At 33.2% G+C, this 21521-nt stretch overlaps 1 protein-coding gene across 10 annotated transcripts in view; it reads right to left on the minus strand.

The window, feature by feature from the left end:
- CDKAL1 (CDK5 regulatory subunit associated protein 1 like 1) overlaps positions 1 to 21521 on the minus strand; it is a 567467-nt gene that overhangs the window by 523730 nt on the left and 22216 nt on the right. Inside the window, exon 2 of one of the 10 annotated variants that reach the window (XM_025044930.1) lies at positions 2279 to 2391. The exons of the other annotated variants lie outside the window; for them this stretch is intronic. Coding sequence (XP_024900698.1) covers positions 2279 to 2378 — 100 coding nt within the window. The 5' untranslated portion in view covers positions 2379 to 2391. The remainder of the gene's footprint in view (positions 1 to 2278; positions 2392 to 21521) is intronic. 10 annotated transcript variants of the gene reach the window in all.

A 21521-nucleotide genomic window follows, 5' to 3' on the forward strand; every position in this document is an offset into this window, starting at 1 on the left:
ATGTTAACAGATAAAAGACTATAAACAATCAGACGTGACCGTTGCATTTGGCCATACAGAGGTTACTGGTGAATAAGACAAGAGTATTTTTAGTAAAGGGGCCAGATTGGAGTAAATTGGAGACAGAAGAGGAAGCAGTAGGTATAAACAACTGCTTACAAGGAGTTTTGCTACAAAAAGAAGAATGAAATGGAATAGCTGGTGAGGAATATGGTGTCAAGGAAGGAGATTATTTAAGATGGGATATATCACAACATGACTGATGACAGGAGTGATCCAGTAAAGGGGGAAAATAATCTAACAAATAAAGGAGAAAACTGCAGGAGGAATATCCTCGAGCAGGGGAGCTGGGTTGAGTGCAAAAGTGATAAAGTTGGCCTCAGATGGGAGCATGGACCATTCATGGAGTGCAATGAAGGGATCACAGAACATGTACAGGAAGTAAATTCATGCAGGTAGGTAGATTTGGTATTGGGGATTCATAGATATTCTCTTTTGATGGTTCTAAATGACTATATGCTTTATTAGATTGACAGCTTTTCAGAGGAATGAGCTGTTTTAGTCATCTTTATATTCCTAGCACCAGCAAGCTAGCATGTATTAAATTATTCAAGAGTTCTATTGAACGAATACATTTTTAGAACTACCTAACTACCCAGGGACCTCAGTTTCAGCCTTAACTTGTACAAGACTTACCAGTCAGTTCTGCACTATGAACATTCAACATTTCACAGGAGAAAAGGAGTCACAGCTATCACCACCCACAGGCCACCCCACCTCCTTCCCCATGGTGCTGTTGTACTCAGATGGGGGTGGAAGGATTGTGTCCAGCCTGCATGTGTAGGAAGTACTTTCTTCCTATTGGGTTAAAATCCCCAAATGGCAACTATCCATTTTTATTTTGACCGACCCCCTAGGACACTAGTCTGTTTGCTCTTTCTTCTAATATAACTGAGTCCCTTTGCCTTTAAGCATACTATAGAGTGCCTTCTCCACTTAAAGCAAACCCCACTCTTGCGTGGTACTTCCCTCCTGGCCTCCCAGACTGACAGATGCTACAGACTCTGGATTAGAAGAAGCCTTTAGAAACTGTACAGATTCTTAAAATAAGAATGAGATTGGAAACTAAATATATAAAATGCAATTCAAGTCCCTGAGCCCCTAAGAGTAAGGATATTGAAAACAAATCAAACATGAAATATGAGCAGTAATATCAGAAGAAAAAAAAGGAAACCTGCAGAATACTGCCAACATTACCAATGCTCATTAAAGGGACAAATTCATACCCTCTAATCTGGATACATCTGGGCTGTTTCCTATACTTACTTTCCTAGCTTAAAGTAGTATTTTTAATAAAATAAATTTAGGCTTATTAAATCTGTTAAAACTAGATAAAGATTTTAAAAATTTTTAGTCTCTCAAAAAATTTTGTTAGTAAAAATTGTTGAGAGGAATCATTCTCTGCAAGAAACGTGCTGAAACTAATTAGATGGGGAGCTTTTACTAACAAAAGTGTCTGATTAGATAAGATAATGCAAGATAATCTATTATATCTATTGTAACAATACCATTCACACCACTATAGCTAAGACTCTTAGCATTTCCATTATAAAAACCTGTTTTTCAACTCTACCACCTGCCATCCATTAAAAAAAAAAAAAAAAAAAAAACTGTTCTCCCAGAACATTCAAGTCAAGTGTTGATCCTGGAAACATTCTACCACAACTACTAAATGTTTTGTTCTTCAGATAATCATGCAAGTATTTTAAGAGTGTACTATGTCTTTTCACACTGCACAGGTCCGATTTCAAATATTAAAGTTTTAATCTGCAAGCAAAGAGCACAGAAACATTCATTCCAGAAATACATCAATATGTACTGGAGGTCAATTTCATAGAATCTTAACCATTAGAACACTCTCACACCCAAAATATGAGTTACAGATATTTATGAAACTGAACATATCAATCATGATAAATGTCCTTCATTTAACTAAAGGAGGAAAAAATCAAACAAGGTAATATCAAACAGAGAAATGTGAAAATGAACAAACAGGTAAAAAAAAAAAAAAACTAAATTCATGACAAGGAAAAGCAGTATGCAATGGTGACAGTATGGCAAGAAAAAACTGGGCTAAAATACAACCTATCCACTCTCTCCAAGAGGTATTAACTAGCTACTAACAAATGCCTAAATGTGAGGGACAGTTTATTTTTCCCAAAAAAATATCCCTCAGAAAAGAGGGAATTGTTTTGTATTTCTAATAAAGTCTTATTACCCGGAGTTCCTACTCCCTCCATTTCCTTATTGTGACAGAGAATGACTTGGAGAAGACACTCTCCTGAGCGACAGGATCTCTGATAGCCTAGAGAAGTCATCTGAATCAGTCACCTGAAATAAGCAAAAATGGCTGCAATGAGATTTAATCCTGATAAAACTCCCACAGATATAACCTCACACTGGCAAGTACTGGATTTCAATGTAAATAAGCCTTTCAAAGATTAATTTTTAAAGCATTATAAAAAGTGGTTATATCATACAGATCAACATTTATGTCTCTACAGGAGGAAAGACAAAACCGACTGCTCTTTAATTATGAGAACAGGCACCTAGGAGAAAATTTCCAGGGACCACATCATAGATAGATTCAAAATATGTTGGCTTTCAAACAAGTCAAATAGAAGTGAAGTAGACTTCACTTCACTTCTGAACTAAACATAAAGCTATCTCACAATTTCATCTTCATTCCTAAAGTTTATATATTCCAGCTTGTCAAAACACTTTAATATTCTCATTAGGAAAATGGGGACATCGCCTTATATTGGGATCATCTATATCCGCCACTTGCGATAACTAAAAAATTAAAAAATAAAACTAAATCTTTTCATTTAAATTATTTCCCTCAGCACATAGCATTATATCTCACATAAATGCTGAAGAGTTAAGCAACATGTTAAAATTCATATATATGAACGTGTCTCTGTAAAATGTCTCATGAAAAAACAAAAGTATTTTATCACTTACATACATGAAGAAAATACTTCCTCCTCAAAAAGTAATTATTATTTTGCTATATGTTTATTTTTCAAAATATATTTATCTATATATCTATACACATTTTAAAAGAGGAGGGGGGCTGGGCTTTCCAAAGCTAAGGTTCTCAAGAGAGCTTTGTTGTATTTCTCCAAAAAGATTTAGCATTTATTTTTTGAAAACCACGCTTAATCCTAAACATAAAGTTAATATATGTACAGTGCTCAGAAAAATGCTTAACGCCTAGTAAAAGTTAAGTAGATTTTGAATATTACCATGAATTGCTAAACCAAAACCTAGATGTTAGAGGTTGTGACATTACTTACTGACTTCTATTTTATTGCAAAAGGCAAAATCTGCAATTTCGAGATATTTATTATAAATCATGGATAAAATAACACCAAAACTGGAGATTGTACTTTAATGATTACTACAGGCACTTTGTACTAGCTGTAACTCTTCCGCTGCTCCATTCCGAAGGCTGCTAAAGCAGTCATCATTACTGTCTCTGTCATACTACTTGGATCTAATACCTACACTTCATGAGCAACAGCATTAAAAACGAAGGTTAATGAAACTTGCGATACATTAAGAGTTTAATACAGTGTATAAAATTTTTCTTCAAATATTTACCTAAACTCTAACAAAAAGAATTATATTTGGTTTGCCCAAAACATTAGCTTCACACCTTTCAAGTCTTAGTAAGATGAATGCTTTATAAGAATAAAGGACAGAGCTTTATCTATGTCCCCCACAGCATGTAGCTCAGTATATTTTACAAAGTAAGTATACACTAAGCAGGCCCTATGAAAATGACTCCACATAAAATTCAAAGAATTATAAGGCTTCTTACTAAACCAAATACAGGCAGCATATCTTATGAGTTAGTATATGGAAAAAATACTGCTTTACAAAAGAATTGTGTATTTAAAGCAACCTTCACCAAAGAGAGGGTATATGGTATATCTGTTAAAATATAAATGTAATTTTTTTCAAATTACAGTATAGTACAATAAAATGGAAGTCTGACTGCAGAAAGTGCATAATAACTCCATTCAAGGTTTTCACAACATCCAGTGTTATAAGTTAGTAAGAAGCAAGGTGATCTACTGCTTCAAGAGGTGACACTGAGGTTCTGAAAGCTGAGCTGCAAAAACATCTGGGCTTCTCCTGGGAAAATAACATTATTTATGATGAAAAAAGTGTCAATGAAACTGACCTAACCATTAGTTGAGGAGAGAGACGCAAGGGCTAATAGCCCAGCAATAAAAAGTTAAAATACTATCCGGAATACTTAGAAAGGTGACGGCCATAAACAGCTTATGTTATAACCTGGAGAGGGGAGTTAGATAATAAAAAATAAAGGAACAGCATCTTTAAAGACCAAACAGAAATCAAAAGGATGAAGGGGCAGAAGTAACAGTGAAGGCCTAAGTCAGGAAAGTAACTAGCAGGCCCACATGGTCAAGGAGTGGAAATAACAGTGACCCCTTAAATGATAAATGGATGCATTCTGAGCCCATTCCAAACTCATGAGTATTGAAAGTGAAAGAGACATGTAAAAAGCTCTACTAAGTTCACTCAGTAACCAAATGACTAGAATCTGTACTCCAGCCTTCTTATAGCTGATTCCTATGTACATTATTTTTAATTCTCATAACTCTATAAAACTGATGTTATTCTTATAACAAACTATTAAATGTCATTGACTTTCTGGGTGCTTGAAAATAATTGAAACTGTAAACACTAAATTCCCAAAGTAAAGGACCTAGAGCAGGTGTGTCCAGTCTTTCTGAGTACAAGGACCCCACATGGTGATATAATACTTTCAATTACCAATGACTAAGAAAACACATACATACAATCAGAGACCTTCCCTATAATAAATCTGGTGAGTCTCTCACCTCCAGGGTCTACAGACAACTAGTTGAGAAACACCAATCTACTAATACATACAGGCTTGAATAAGCACAACATTGGTTGCATGATTAGCTTTGTTGAGGCTTAAAGTACTCTTTCTATTACTCCCACAGATTTCAAACTGTAAGTAGTTCCTTCCTAAATGTACTCCCCTGCAGCAAAAAAAAAAAAAAAAAAAAACTATAATTTCAAGACCTATTTCATGAATTACACAAGTCATAAAACTAAGTCCTAATCATTACATCTGTTTGGATAGTGTCAATCCTTACTAACCCTCCCAATACTCACCCAGCATCACCACTAGGATGAAGGAAAAGACTATGGTTGGGTATGGGGAATTGTGGCAAACAGTATAGTGATTAAAAGTGTGGGCTCTGAAAGCAGCCTGCCAGGCTAAGAAGCCCAGCTCTACCCCTAATACCTATATGATTTTAGTCCAGTCCTTCAATCCCTCAGTGCCTCAGTATCCTCATGTGTAAAACAAAGATTAAAAAGAAAAACACATTTAATTATACCAGTCAAAGCTGGACTGGTATAATTCTAAACAGAAAGATGGGCATTGCATTAGTATAAGCACTTCGAAAAACTTAACTCTGCATATGTACAAAGGCTATTTCTTTGCAGCCAGTGTAAGGGGAATCTAAACTAAGCCATTGCACTGCTTTCTTTCCTACCCAATGCCTCTTTTCTATTGACCTTTTATATTTTTCTTCTTGGTTCATATTTTAGCTTATCAAAATCAACAATAAACAATGCTCAGTCCTGAGGAAAAGATTAGAATTTTAGAACACAAGATAGCTTTTTTTTTTTGGCAAACATCAAGTCCTTTATCGGATGTCAAGACTTTCACCAAATATGTCTCTCACAGAGAGCTAAGTAAACAGATAACTACAGAACCCAATATGATAATGCATGTAAAGCACTTAGCACAGGAGCTAGCACTCCATAAATGTGAGTTGTCATTAATTCTATTAACAATACTAAAAAAGCATTACTCAACATCTCAGCTTTAAGGTAAAAATAAATTTGTCTGGTTGCTAGTGTACACATTTTTGTTGTTAGAGGAAAATGGAATTTATACATGCAACAACCTAAATAAACCTCGAAAATAGTCTGAATGAAAGAAGCCAGACACAAAAGGGTACTTAGTATATGATTCTGCTTATATGACCCCCATGAATAAGTGGAAATAGAACAGAGAGCGGCTGCTGCAGAGGGGATGGGAGAGGGAGGATTTACTGGAAAACGGTACAACAAAATTTTCTGGGGAGATGGAAATATTCTCTTTCTTCTTTAGGTGGTGGTATATAGGTGTATAAAATGGAGGAAAATTCATTTAACTAAATAAACACGTAAGACCTGTACATTTAATAAGATATAAATCGTACCTGAACTTTACAATTTTTAAAAAGCAAATGCATCTGTATATATTCTATAATTTAGAGTAGGAATGTTATACATAGGCGATTTAAGAGAGGGAAAATTAAAATAATTACCCGAGAAATATGGACTCAAGGACTTACAAGTTATGGTCCAGGGAAACAAATATATGTATTTATTCTTTTTATAAAAACTACATCTAAGAATAAAACCTTTTCCATATGCATCCTATTTACATCTCTCTTATTGTCTCTCTTAGTTGTGATCATTGGCTAATTCTTCCAGTCATCTCAGACAGTCTGTAGTCTATGCTTACACCACGATACTAATAGAGTTAACAAAAAAAAAAAAAAAGGACTATGAATACTCAATCAAAAAAGCAATGTTTTTATTAAATAGACCAGCAGCTGTGTGAGCAGAGACTTGTAAATGCATCTGTTCTACGGGATTTTCTGTTTAATTCAATTTGTTCAAATCAGAGCAGCAAGGCCCTAGAACTATGGACTAGACAAGGAAGTAGTTTTGCTAAATAGAATCCTTCATTAAAATGGTGTTTGTTAGAATAGAACTGTACCTATTCACTCATTCACTCATTCACTCATTCATGCAACAAGCACTTACTGAGCACCTATTCCATCCCAGCCATTGTGTGTGGTGCTGGGAACACAAAGATGAAGCACAGCCTGGTAGAGGTGACAGACATCTGAACAGATGGTTGTAACACACTGGCAGGTTCAATATACACACAGGCCTAGGGTAGTACTATGAAAGCACAGAGGAGGGGAAGATTTCCTTTGCAGGCTGAAGCTATTCTGGAGTGAACAGGCAGAAAGGGAGAATGAAAGTATATTTCCACCTAATCCCCACTCCATATATGAGTGAGCTTCAGTTGTATCAGTACTGTTTTATTCTGAATCCGGGTAAGAGGTGGTATATAGTTGTTCCTTATCTTATTCTTTTAGTCCTTTTCTCTGTCAAATATTTCCTAATAAGAAAATGTAATGCAATCCACCAAGTAGTGCCTGTAGACTTTGAAAACCTTCATCACCAGCAGTTCCTTCTTCCACAACAGATAACTTAAGAGTTGCCAGGGTCGGCTCATCAGAAACGAAGGCAATAGGGAAAAGAGATAGGCCTAGGCATTCTCATGATGGCTGCATATGAAGCCCAAACAGGCACAATGGAGTAGGCCCAAGACATCAAATATACTGTAAAATTAAGAAACAAAACAGATGTATAGAACACATTCCAACTTCATTTTATACACATACAGAAAAAAATAATTAGAATATATACCTTTGCCATAGAAAAAAAGTTTATCACAACTAATTCCATTCATTCTGATCACTATTCTCTCAACGTTTATTGAACACCTGCACCATGCCACCTATATACAGAGAAAAGAAAGTTCCTGGCATCAAACAGGAGGAGTCAGTCAAGCAGGTGAGCCAACCTCTGGAGCGCAATTGAGAGACAGACTACAATAAGGACTGGCAAAGATACACTGCAAGATATATGACAGGGAACATGGGGAAATCTATACCATCTTCACAGGTCACACCAACAAACCTTGGAAATTCTGCAAAATATATATGGGAAAGAAATCAAATATATTCTTAAAATATATTTTAATTATTAAAAATAATTTTAATGCACATCATAATACTTGATATCAAAGGGTATAAGATTTTTGGTAATGATGGAACATTGATTATTCTCCTATTCCATAAATAAGCAATCACATCATCTCACTAGTACCTTCTAATAGGGGGAAAAAAAGACAAAATTCTAGAACTCATGTAGAAGTTCAAGGTGCCACTATCGTGCTGAAATAATACTGCCTTAAACCAAACTAACTGATGGGAATGTGCTAGAGCCTTTAAGCAAAGGCAATCTTCTCATGACTGGAGTAACAGGTAATACGTTTACATGTATAATATAACTCAGTTACTTATTATTTTACTGTTCTTATACATATTAAATGATCAGTCTTCAAATCAATTTTTTGGAATTTCTATTTTTCCATCCTAAAAAAAAAACAACTTTAATATAAAATAAATCATATATATACACACATATACACACATATATAGCTAAGTGAATTTAAGGTACTTTTAAGGTGAATATTTTAATTGACTTTCCTCTCTCTCCTCTAATTCTACTGTAAATCAATAAGCTTGTAAGAATAATGCTGCTGCTTACACACCAGTGTCCTTCTTATGCTTGAAATTTTAAAGGTAAGGAGCAAGACAGATTGGTGATGTTTTGGTAGAGTATATTGCCATGGAAATGACTGGCTTGTTCCTTGTGAAGCACCATTACCTCATTGCAAATGAAAAAAGGAAAAGGATGATTTCTGAGGATCCAACTCAGAGAAAAATTAATAGCTAGGGGGAAAAAAAATCCAAAAACTAAATAGACAATTTGGAAAATATTGCAATGTCAAATAGTATATTGAAATGTGTTCAAAGAGCTTATAAAAGCTTGACCTCCAAAATAGGAACCATGTAATCAAAAAGAAAGATATAATGTTCATGTGAAGGTAAACCATTCAAATAGCATGGCCTTGTGATTTCTAAATAAACACAGTATAGCCTCAATCCTGACAGACTCAGAGCAAAATCCTATAGCTACAACATAAAATTAAGTCCACATCACACTTTTCCCTTTCTAAAAGCAGCCTGTTTTTTTCCCCTTTTTCCTTTTTTTTTTTTTTTGTGCCCCTGTTTATACAGCTTATCCCTTATCACACTGACAAGACTGGGAACCACAGCAGATGGTCCCCCCAGACATAATTCTAACAGGTTTTTTGTGCAAACAAAAGATAAAGAAGGCTACAGCAATGATTTACTGATATCTAAAGTTGAAAACTGACAAAACACAAACTGCTTTTTTCTTACTGTTTGAACTGTTTATCCTTTAAACTACTAAGATAGATATGGCCAAAATTAAATATGATTTTAAAACTATAAAACCAAATACTCAGTTTTAACCACCATTAAGTTTTGTGTTTCAGTTACCAAAATGTCCTAAATCACATTTTTTAAAAACACTATGCACCATTCTTTTTGTACCAGCAAAAGTATAAAATATTTGTAAATTGATCTTATAAATCCTACGTGGTTGCTATGTTTTAAAATAAACTACTCATCTGGATTTTTCTTAAGCAAGGAAAATGCATTTGAATTGAAAACTCTAAAATATTTTCTCCAAGAAGAACTAAAGAATGAACTGAACCAAATCTGGAATCTTGGTTGTAGGGCTAAAGTCTATTTCTATTTCAAAATTACCTACCAGGTGAATATAACACAAAACCAAATGGAATATGTCCCCAAAATTACTCATCCTTCGAGATTAAAGTTTTCACACCATAAAACAGAAGCTCCCTCATGACAATCTAATTGCAAAGAACACTGTTTATATGGTATATCTGAAAATCCAGCAAGAGCCTCAAATGATAATATATAATGAAACTGACAAGCATCTGAAATAAACTATCCAGACATCAAGCAAAAACATACCAGACAGACCCACAGGGCTTTTTTAATGTAGGTCACGACTGTCAGACCATAGCGAAAATGTGGTGACCCCTGATAAAAATTAACCTTGATTATATGTAATCATGCACATATTTTGCTCTCAGTAACCAGCCCCCTGAAGTAAGTCCATAAAGCTGTAAGAAGTGGATATCACAGTCTACTGTGAAATATTTTTCACCAAAGAAAATGTCTGCCCATCATATTTGTATCAATGGAGGTATAGGATTAGCTTCCATCAAAACAGCCCAAGACCTCTGAGACTACACAGTACTGCTTACTTTCTGAGAGGTCTCATTACTTCAACAAAATGTACTCTATAGTATGTTTGCACAGATGTCTAAGACACCATAAAAAGCTACACATGCACACTTAAACTCCTTTATCTTTCTAGAGGTATAACATGGCTGCTTTTTCATGGGCAAATTACAAAAGCAAGCAAATTAAAATCAGATCAGAAGTAAAAGGCCCAATCACATAATTTCTTATATATTCTTTTTGTAGAAATCACTCACAAAGTATCTGACTGGGGGAGACGTGGAATTAAAATGCTGATTTTCCAATTAATCTAAGCTAATGTATCCTTTCATGAAACCTTACATGAGGACAAAAATTCCCCATGCAACAAAAAAAAAATTAGTATATTCATATGATATAGGCATTTTATCTACAACTAGTTAATTCATGTAGGGACACCATAATAGTAATCAAGCCAGCATTGTAAATTTGAACCAGCAGCTAGTTACACTGCCTTCCACAGGCACGAAAGAGATGTTTAATTTTGCCAGCCAGCCAGCCATTACACATGAGAACTGAAAACAGGACCAAGTGAGAGGCTATGCTCAAATCAGTGCAAATCCATTACTACTGGAAGAGCAGTGGGTCAAAAAGTTCATCTCTATCAGGTAAACATCATTCAGTGGAAACGATAGGTATTCCCTGTACAACATTCCCAAGTCCAATCTAAATCCACTGCGCCATGGGTTAAGCAATATTTTCCTGATCCAAGGGATGTCCAAGATTCAGGAAACTACAAATATATTAAGTACAATCTTACAATTGTTATTTGATGGTCTATATTCTAAGACAAATATCATATATATTTCTGAACAAAAAATAAATTGTCGGTCATAGAAAAATCTAATTTTGAATTTTATTAACAACAGTATGGCATTTATTATAACTCTAAGACAAAATATAAAGCATCATGCTGATGTAAAAGATATAATTTAAAATAAATGCAGCATATTTTCTTTAAATACATATTAGGTTTACTTCCATCTGCCATCTTTTTGGAGAAAAAAACTCCCTAGAGCTGAAATATGTTTGCTAATAAATGTAACTTGAGATTTTTCTTTGAAATTAAACTGTAAAAGTGTTATGAAAACTGTCTTGATTACATACGGCACCAATCACATACTATTCTCATTATGGTCACTATGCACATATTTTTAATACATAAATAACAAACATTGACAAGCAAGGTAAAATAGTAACAACATTAAAATCCACAATGGAATATTTCAATTTAGAAAAGCAGATCTCACATACATTTTGTTAAAGGCAAACAGGAAATGTGCAACAATGAGTTGTGCAACATGGTCCTTAAAATCCTGAACGTACTAAATGTCAACATATTAGTAGGAGACTCTGGCTACAAGCTAATTTAATACTTAAATGTTAATATAATTTCCCCATTACTACATCTGCCATGAATGTCTTTTTAACCAGTAAAAGCAAGCGTAGAAAATGGTATGCAAGAAAGAAAAATGCTCCAGCAATATTCTTGTTACATATTCATAAATACACACTATTTCCAAACCTAGTTTATTAAAAATTACTACTATACGTTCAAATATTAGTGATTATTTGAGCAGAAAAAAAGTGAGAAATTAGTAATAAAAAGAAAAGAAAAAATCTAAAAATAAGTGAAAGTAGGCTATTATCTTGCCAGGCATAAATATATAAAAACAGTGTGATTTTATTTAAAACATGCAAAGACTAAATCCTAAAATAATTAATTTCTTTAGTGAGTCACAAAAATAGAACTGGATAAATCTTGTTACAAATACTGCAATGTGGACCCATACATATAATAAATAAAGTATAAGAAAGCACTCAGCATTTCTATGTAAACTGCTTCTGAAGGATTATTATGGAATGCACACACTGGCTCAACTTAAAGTGTTCGGGTTTTAAACATTAATTTACTTTGACTATGTGCATGTCAAAATGAAAGATTGCTGTCTGGATCCAGACATGCCATATTAATATTGAACACAGGCATTCACTTCAGGTCAGTAGTCACTCCAAGTCTACTTCAGCAGGTGGTAAAAGTAATGTACTCATTAAAATGTATGTGTTACAAGGTTATCTCCCCCAAACAGCTCTCAAATAGCGGTAGCCTTGAAACTTAAGCATTAGATATGCTAGAACCAACCTCTAATTGTCACAGGTCTAGAGAAAATTGAACTTATTCTCGCTACCTGATAACCAATAAATTTAGTTGCTTTCATCAGTATCTTGAGAGTAGTCAGAGTTTTAAATTCTGTGGAGCCAACCTGACTGCTTCCAACATAGTTAAATGTTCTTGAACCAACCTACACAGATTAGAATGTCATCTTAGATCTGGAAGCCAAAAGTGGGATTTTTCATTTTGGATGCCTCACTGTATTGCTTAAGTAAAATTTTACTCCTTTTATTTTTATTAACTCTATTCAAATTATTTTCCCCTTTTCCAAGATAAATTTCAAGTACAGCAGCATGAGTAACTACCCCCAAAAATTGAAATACCTTTTTTTTAACTTTTCGCTATCAAGAATAAATCTTTTGCATTTATACCTGATACATCTAAACTTGAACAAGATCATTCTCTAGCTCAGTCGTTCACTTTTCTCACTCTCAAGTCACCCAATAATTTCCACTAGCAGATAATTCACTTCTTCATTTTAATAACATTTTTAACTATATAAACTATGTTCTTTGACTCATTTGTAAATGAAAGCAGACGGGTCCCCAAAATTTGTAATTAATCATTTCACACTTCTTCATTTTGTCATTATCCACCCAATTACTAGATAAGGGAAGGACCAAGAGAAGGACAGATCAACAGAAATAGGGAAATTGGAGCTTTCTTACAAGGATAAGACCGTATCTGTCTTGTTCAGTGCTAAATACAGAGCACCACAGGCACATGACAGATAGTTAATGAATAAATGAACTTATGAAGAACAGAGAACACTGTAGCTCAACTCACTCATTTTATATATAAGGTTCAGAAAGATTAAATGGCTTGGATAAGATCACAAGCCAAGTTGGTCAATCTTGCACAGAATCTAACTCAACAGATGCTGCTTTAACATCAAGCTTGTTTTAATTCTCCTGCCTATAGTACTTATTCTTTAAGCTCAACACAATCTTCTCTCTACAGATTTACATAGGTTCCCCCCTTATAGAAATATACCTGGAAAGCACTCCTTTCCCAATCAGGGGGCGAATGTTTCTATAAATTCCCATAGCAAGAGAATATATTCTAGGAGAATATTTTTTTTTATTATTTTGAGAAAGAAGTGGTGTTTTAATAACAAAAGATAAAGAAAATGCCATTAATCATTAACTACTTAAGAAATTTGTTTCAAGAAAAGGGAAGAATTGGAAAAATAAATAAATAAATGTCTGGGCATGCAAACTCAAAGACACTGAAATTACTGATAGTTCTTTGTTTGTCAAAAAAGAAAACTGAAAGAACAAAATAAAACAGGAATGATGCATTAAAATAAATATTTGTTACAATTTTGGAATTGTGTGTTGTGTATATGCTTCTAAATAATGTGAATGCTGTTTATACTTATATATTAATAAATAATATATTAATGATCTAATTAATAATATAAATAAATACTATACAGTCTGTAGTTATATACTTTCAAAAGTTTTAAGAGGAATTTAGTGTGCCCTGGAAAATGTAGATGTTCATTTAATGACGACAGATAAAACCAATAATGTCTTGATCCTCTAGGAGGATTTTAAGATCTAATGGAAAGATAACATAGGGAGATCAAAGGTAGAAAAAGAATCCATGGAAGCCCCAGCCAATGTATTTTAAATTTACTACAAAATTCTGTAGTACTAAAAGAAAGCATCAAAAGACAGGACTATACGTGACAATTTACTTTTTCAGTTTGTAATGACGACTGCTGAACTTTTAAGGGTCTCTAAAATAGTCAGGATTTCACTTCCACAATTTCATTCAAATGTGAGAAATTTCTTTTCACTTGCAACAGATAAAATGCTTTCTAGAAGCTTTCACTGTACCCAAATATTTATAAGCCCAATCAATTTCTTTCTTACTGTAACAGACTCCCACTTTCTGGGGTCTTGCAAGGTTCCAGGAACCCTCCAACAAAGATCTCCGCTTCCTCACAGCTTTCAGATAAAAGATGGTAACTACCAGGGCCCAGAAGTATCTTTTCTCTGCTGAAAGGTTAAAACTTCTACATATGACCTATCAGCCACTTTTCTTCCTTTTTAGTTCTCAACCCTCAATTTCCTCTTATCTAAATTATCTCAAAAAGGTATGACTTAACTATACGAAAGAAAAAATTTCTAATGATTCTGAAAAACTATATAAAAGTAAATTTAATACAACCTACTAGACTTCACACAAAGGGAAATCACACTGGGAATGGGAAAAGAATCTTCAAATTGGGTGGCTACTTTCATATTCAGATTAAGGATTTTTCCATCCTCCATAACATCTTTAAGTTTAAAAAAGCATAGCACCAGAGTTAAGTATTCCAGTGGCTGGCAGTCAATGCAAATTAGTATGACATGTTTAGACATCAGGTGATCCATGACTTACACCAACAATGAAAGCTAACTCCAAATGCTCTTGACCAAAGTAAAAGCATTTCTTTGGCAGGTGACAGAAAGAATGATGAGTCAGGAAGAAATACTCAACACTGGCCAGATGCCTTAAGGTATCACCAGTAAGAACAGGAAAATTAAAAGAACCAATTGAGGAAACTAACAAAGAACAATGTACCTATTTTACTCAATCACTTTAAGCAAGAAATCCATACTTAAGCACCCATGAATCACAGTATTTGTTAAGCATCAATAAGGCCATTTACTATGGTCAAGCTCATAAAGGGTCTCAAAATTTTATAAAAGATTACTTGAACTCGAAAAATGCTAAATATAATTCTTTCAGGAGGTAAGAATCATCAGTTTTACACTGAATATTAAAAAGAACAAAATAAGAAACCAAATCTATGCTCTGTAAAATCATTCAGTTAATTTTTACTAATTTCTCAATAAATGAAATGAACGTTGGTATAAATTCATTCGACAAACACTGAATGCTTATTATAGGCCAAATCTGGTAGTAGGTACTGTGAATACAAGCAATCGGGCTATATCTGTACTCAAGTTCAGTCCAATAGGAGAGAAAGACATGTAAATAATTCCAAAAGTCTAATAAGTGCTACAAGTAGAGCTAAACTCAGTCATAGTGGTGTGTTAAGGAAGAGCCCGATCTGAGGTGTGTTAGGGGACAACAAGGGAAGGAAGAGTGGAATTAGAAATGTTCAAGGATTTCACACCTGACATTTCTTAATATAGTGCTTTACCACTTTCAGAGTTAGACAATATGAGTGAACAAATACGACCCATCCCTCACACTTAGGTCCCTCATAATTCTGGAACAGTCAAAATGGATTATTCCATAGATGAGATTTTTAAAAGCTGTAAAAAGATAATAAGTTCACTAATAATCACAATTATCTTTGAAGAAAGACCTCAAATCTTCCAACTCCTAACCTCTTATTCCTTCTAATAAATTACTCCATTCTGTCTCACTAGTTCCCCAAAGAAGCCATTTATTTATTACGTTACTTCAATATCTTATTTTGCCTCATTTCCTAATTAACACTCACCAACAGAAAAAGATGTGCAAGAAACAAACACATAAAACTAAAAGACGTTTAAATAGATTAAAATGGATTAAACACGTTTATATCAAATTCCATTATGTTACCAGTTCATTTCATAGACTCAAATCTAAAACATTTATATATAATGGTGTTTTCTTTATTAACACTTAATATAATATTAGCTAACATCTCTCGACCATTTATTATTTTTCACAACTCTGTAACCCATTTTAGAGACAAAGAATCGCAGGCTCACAGAGGTTTGAGAAACACGTTTTCAGTTATACCAAGTATACTAATTTAAAAATTACCTTAAGTTTTTCAGACATTTGAGTTGACCGGTGTCTTTCAGTTCAAGAAGAGACCCAACAATAGGAGAGAACATCCTCAAGACAAAGCTAAAGGAGCATTACACTTTCAGATGAAAGGCTAAATATAAAAAGAAAAAAATCCCTCCTAGTATAAATATTTATTGTAGAAAAGATAAAAATATAATTTATAAGAAGTTTCTGTGGATGAAGAAGGATAATAAATGAATCGAGTCACATAAACTGTTTTCCTTCTATGAAAATTTTAACAAATTTTAAAAATATTTTAGTTCTCTCATGTTTTAGCCCTTGGTTGTCCTTACCCTATCCTCATCATAAGATCTTGAAATTCTTGACCACATATAGTATTCTCCTCCCATGAGGAATTTTAGACACATAATCAAGTTTACAGAATAAAAAAATGGGTGTAATAAAATGACTGACTTCTTGAAAACTGCCTATTCTGTCTATTCCTCATTCTTGTGATATTTTCTCATTGACGTTTAAAAAAAAAAACAATCAAAAAATGTTAATAAGCCCTTGCTTAATAAAACCAATGACCCAACTCTCTTTCCTAATTAAAAGCTGACAGTACTTGGAGGACTAACAATTTTCAATGAATGTTCAGATGTAACAGTCTTATTAAAATTATGTCTATTTTATAATTTCCTCTATTATTAATGCATGCTTAAAGAAACTGATTCTAAAATACACTTTTTCTTGTTCTTTTCCAGTCCTTGACACAGATTGGTGAGTGGTACTATGGATTAACAAGTATATTCAACCAACACAGATGACTGAAATTAAAAAGCTATAACATATTAACATATCTAGGCCACACAGAAGGGTCATGAGGTAAGATCATCAGCATAAATTAGCACATTATTATAAGGCATCTAAAGGAGCATTAGATGGAGCCTGCATGATAGATATTTTTTTCTTAACGAATATATAATGCTGTTTGACTAGACTTAATCACAAGTATTATTTGGAGAAAAAATATTGCTTGTATATCACATTTGACTACTTCGGCTCCTACCTTGACAGTCAAATGTGAAATTACAGAGAGCCTGAGAGTGGGTCAAGCAGGGGAGAGAAGAGGAAACCTGTTGAAAGCATTTTTGGGACACCTGGCTGTCTTGCTCAATTTAGTGTCCAGAAACAAGTTGTTTTCAAAGTCATTCTGAGTACATTTTTGCTTTTTATAATTTCTTACAAAAATCTGAAATCATTGAGTCATTTAGGAAAATAAACCTTTGTTATTTACCATATCCACAGAATTTTACAGCTATGAAAATAGGTAAAATAGCAGATCAGTGCCTTGCTATGTAATTAAAACACTTTTTTAATCCCTACAGTAAGAATATCCTAAGAGTATGGCCTCTGAAGCATTAAAGTGTCACAATACATTTTTTTCAATTTTTCACACTATTCACAGCTCAAAGAACAATTGGTAAACACTGAAAAAAAATGTTTAAATGATAGTCTTTAGCTCCTGGAACAGTTGCTGAATAATCAAGTCCTCCTTTAATTATGCATTTTTAAACAGTTAAAATAAATCACATATGTATCATATTGCCAACATCAACAAAGGCAGCAACAAGAGTGAGCATTTAAATATATAAGCACATACACTCATAGGAACATAAAAGAAACCTCTAAATGCCAAGTATGTCTCCAATTCTCCCAAACTATATACATTTAGTAACTGAGACAGTCACTTCAGAGTTATGAGGATGAGTTTTAAATAGGAAAAGATTTTAAGGATTAGTAACTTAAAAGTGATATTTAAGGAAAAAACTGAAATGTACAAGTTGACTTGAAACATTTTCTACTTTGAATAAAATAAATAAATAAAAACAGTGGAAACACTCTTGAAATTATCTAAGGTTTCGTCACATTATCCCTAAAACAAGAGTCAAGCATTTTATATTATTAACAGAAGCATTCTGTGCTTTCTTACTTCCAGTAAAAATCACTAGCAAATTCTGCTTATACTGAAACAACTCTAGATAGCTTTAATTGGACATAAAAATACCCTACTTGTATTATCTTGCTTGGGTCATAAACTACATTGGTCATAATATGCTCTATGAATGAACAATCAGGAGGTCTTCACATAACTGTATGGGAAATGTATTTGCCATATCCTGCTTTATAAATAATCCTCACTTCAAATCAAATTCATATTATCTAATTTTTGCATTTCTCACCTAAAGAAGCTATTCATAAAATTTAGATACCCCTTTTATCACACCACTGCCAGTAGGAAACTCAAGCAATGAAGGATTTTGCTAAATTTTCAAAGGTATTTTTAACACAAAGTAACATTCCAGAATGGATAAACCTATGTGGTGTGACCTAAGAGTCACACAAATCATTTCTTTATGGCTGTTATGTTTTAATCACTGGATTGTTTTTAGAGGCTTAAAAAAAATTAATGGTTTTTGCTATACAAAAGCAACTATGTTTTCCATGAAACATTAGCTGTCACATTAATACAAGGTTTTATCATTAATTATACTGGATTATACAGGAGTTTATAGCTACAAAATGATTGTTAAATATCTAAAATTCCAAACCATAAAATAAAAATAAAACCTGGTCCTTGTAAACCTTACATGAATTAAAGACCGATTTACAAAACAGAAAATTAAATGTAAAAAAATATAACCTCAGCTTAATATATTTGCGGATAAAACATCCAACACATTTTTTTTTTGTCAAAAAGCAAATTAAAATATTAAACACAGGTAAACAGTGCCACCTTTTGGTATATTTAAGAACTAAGCTCCTAAACTGTACAAAAATAACCTAACAGTAAAGCAAGCAATTCTAAAACCATCAATTTACAATTTAATAACACTGAAGCTTAATAAATGAGTTATTTATTTTTAAACTTAAAATTATTTTTGAAAACTAAAATATTATCTCATATTTATGTTTTCACCTCAATTTCATGAAGTCAGGAGAGAGTATCATTTCATTTCAAAGAAAATAGAAGCTTAGAAAATTTTAATGACTGATCAGTTGAGCCACTGCTGGATCAAAATTGCTAGTTTGTAAGTTGCAACATTAATTCCTTAAACATTATATAATGAGTTAAATCCATAGTTATATCCATAATTATCCTGTTTTTTTTATTCTGTTACAAGTAATACAAATACTTCTATGTTGCAAAAGATTTTGCAAAATAATTTTATTGCTTTTATAATGTATTTTCTATACATTTAGCAAGGAAAGATATTTGTTTAAATTATTACAGGAAGACTACACAAATACTGACTACATTCACATAGCTGTTTACATTTCACAAATGCAACTCTTACTCTATAATATTCTTCCTATCTATACCAACGGGGGAAAAAAAAAAACAACTTGCATTTAAAACTACAAAGGGTTCTATTTTTCCCCCAGAAAAAAACACTCCTTATTTATAGTTTGCATGTAATTTGTAACTTACCTAAGTCACAAGAATAAAAAGCTGCTACAAATGAGATGGAAATGATAAGCTTCAAATACTGTCCCTAAAGCTTCTTTGCCTTAATTTGATCTCACATTTAGATGTCTGTATACCATTTTCAATGTCTTCCATTTTTACATCTCCCAATGATTTCCTGAATGGTTTTCTTAGACCTTAAAATATTTATGCTGTAACATTCTCACAGTTCCTTTATTTTTATAAGCTAAATAACAATTCAGCTGTCACATGGAAAGAAAATATTCTTAATGATCTGTTTATTTTTGATTCACTTGTTGCTACAAACTTTACTCAAATTGCAGTCATCAAGGAGTTCTTTATAGAGATTTCAAAATCACAGTTAATAAGTAATAATGTGAAATTACATAGCAACTCAATTGAAAATAAAGCAAAAAAGAAGAAAATAGCTAATATGATGGTAGCTAAAATAGTTACTGAAAATACTAAAAGAGTGAAAGCAAAGAGCAAGCCACAGGGATGAGCCATATATATCTGTGAAACAGAATTCCATGATCAAATGCAATAATCAGACATTAACTCAGAAATGTACTTAGGTGATTAATTAGACTCACTTCCTGTTCATAACATATTCAAGAAAAAGCACGGTTTAAGACTTGAAAACTGGTAAACTTAGCTATTTCCAAAAATGACTTAGTGGGAAAGACCGAATATAATGCTAAGAATAAATTTTTGAAGGATTTCATTTCACCCACAGCTCTTTTTTCATCATTATGAGGGCTGGATGGATGCTCACCCTCAAGAGTAAACAACATTCCAGATCTTCTCTAGAGACTCTTAATTTCCTTCCCCTCTTTCAAATGGATGAAAGTCTCATTTTGAAGACCCTTACTTTTATTTCTCTCTGCTTTATTCCCTGGGTAAAAAGGGAAAAAGAAATGAGAAACTGCCATTCTCATTGCCATACTTACACTATGCTCCCTTTCACATCATTGCACATAACTCAACATCTGAATACAAGTTGCACTCCAAGATCACTGCTCTCTGCGAGTACACAGGCATACAGACAAATACATGGAAATATATATAACCAAATTTTATTAAGTTTGAAGGAACATCAAAATTTCTAATACTGAATTAAATCCCATTAAATTGAAAGCAATTACTGCTTCCAATTTAATAAGAATGGATTAAATTAGATCTCAGATTCAAAACAATTTGTAGTGTCCATGTCAGGAAAAGTGATAGTACGAGGATCTTATCCAAGATCCGTCAAGACTATGCAGACTGGACTTGACAGCCACCTAAATGGGATTCTACTGAAAAACTCAAGGGATTCACACATGCACAGACATACATGCCATGTTTATTTAACCTTTAGATACATTTTTTGTTCTTTTATAAAGAATAAAGTTACTTCAATTCATTATAGTGAAAAATCTTTTTTTCACTTCTTCACCAATGCATACACACACAAAAACACACGAATTCCTATTTTGTGCCAGGTACTATGTTTAATGATGGTAATAATACCAAACACATTGAACCCTTTACATGTATGTACTCACATTCCATTCTTAGAAAGGACTACTATTGTTGTCTTCATCAAATAAGTGAGAATACTGAAGCACAGAGATACTGTCATTTGCCCAAAGTCATATAACTAATAAATGGCAATAGCTGGCTTTACAATATGGCTTAATATTAATAGCTGAATACAGTCTGCTCTTCATCACTAGTCAACAGTGTCTCTGGTGTCAAAGATTGACGATGACTAAGAAGGAACTCACACGCCATGGGAAAGAACATGCAAAACAGATAAATTACCTAAGATAGCAACGAGCTGTGGTACCATTCTCTCTGTCTCCAAGTCAGGGGAAAATAAGCTAAACAGCATCAGTACAGCATATACAAGAGTTAGGATCTAAAATGATCAGATTAGGTGATGCGATGTACAGTAACAAATACTGCA

This window comes from Pteropus alecto, unplaced genomic scaffold, assembly GCF_000325575.1.
Source record: "Pteropus alecto unplaced genomic scaffold, ASM32557v1 scaffold121, whole genome shotgun sequence".
Classification (NCBI taxonomy): domain Eukaryota; kingdom Metazoa; phylum Chordata; class Mammalia; order Chiroptera; family Pteropodidae; genus Pteropus; species Pteropus alecto.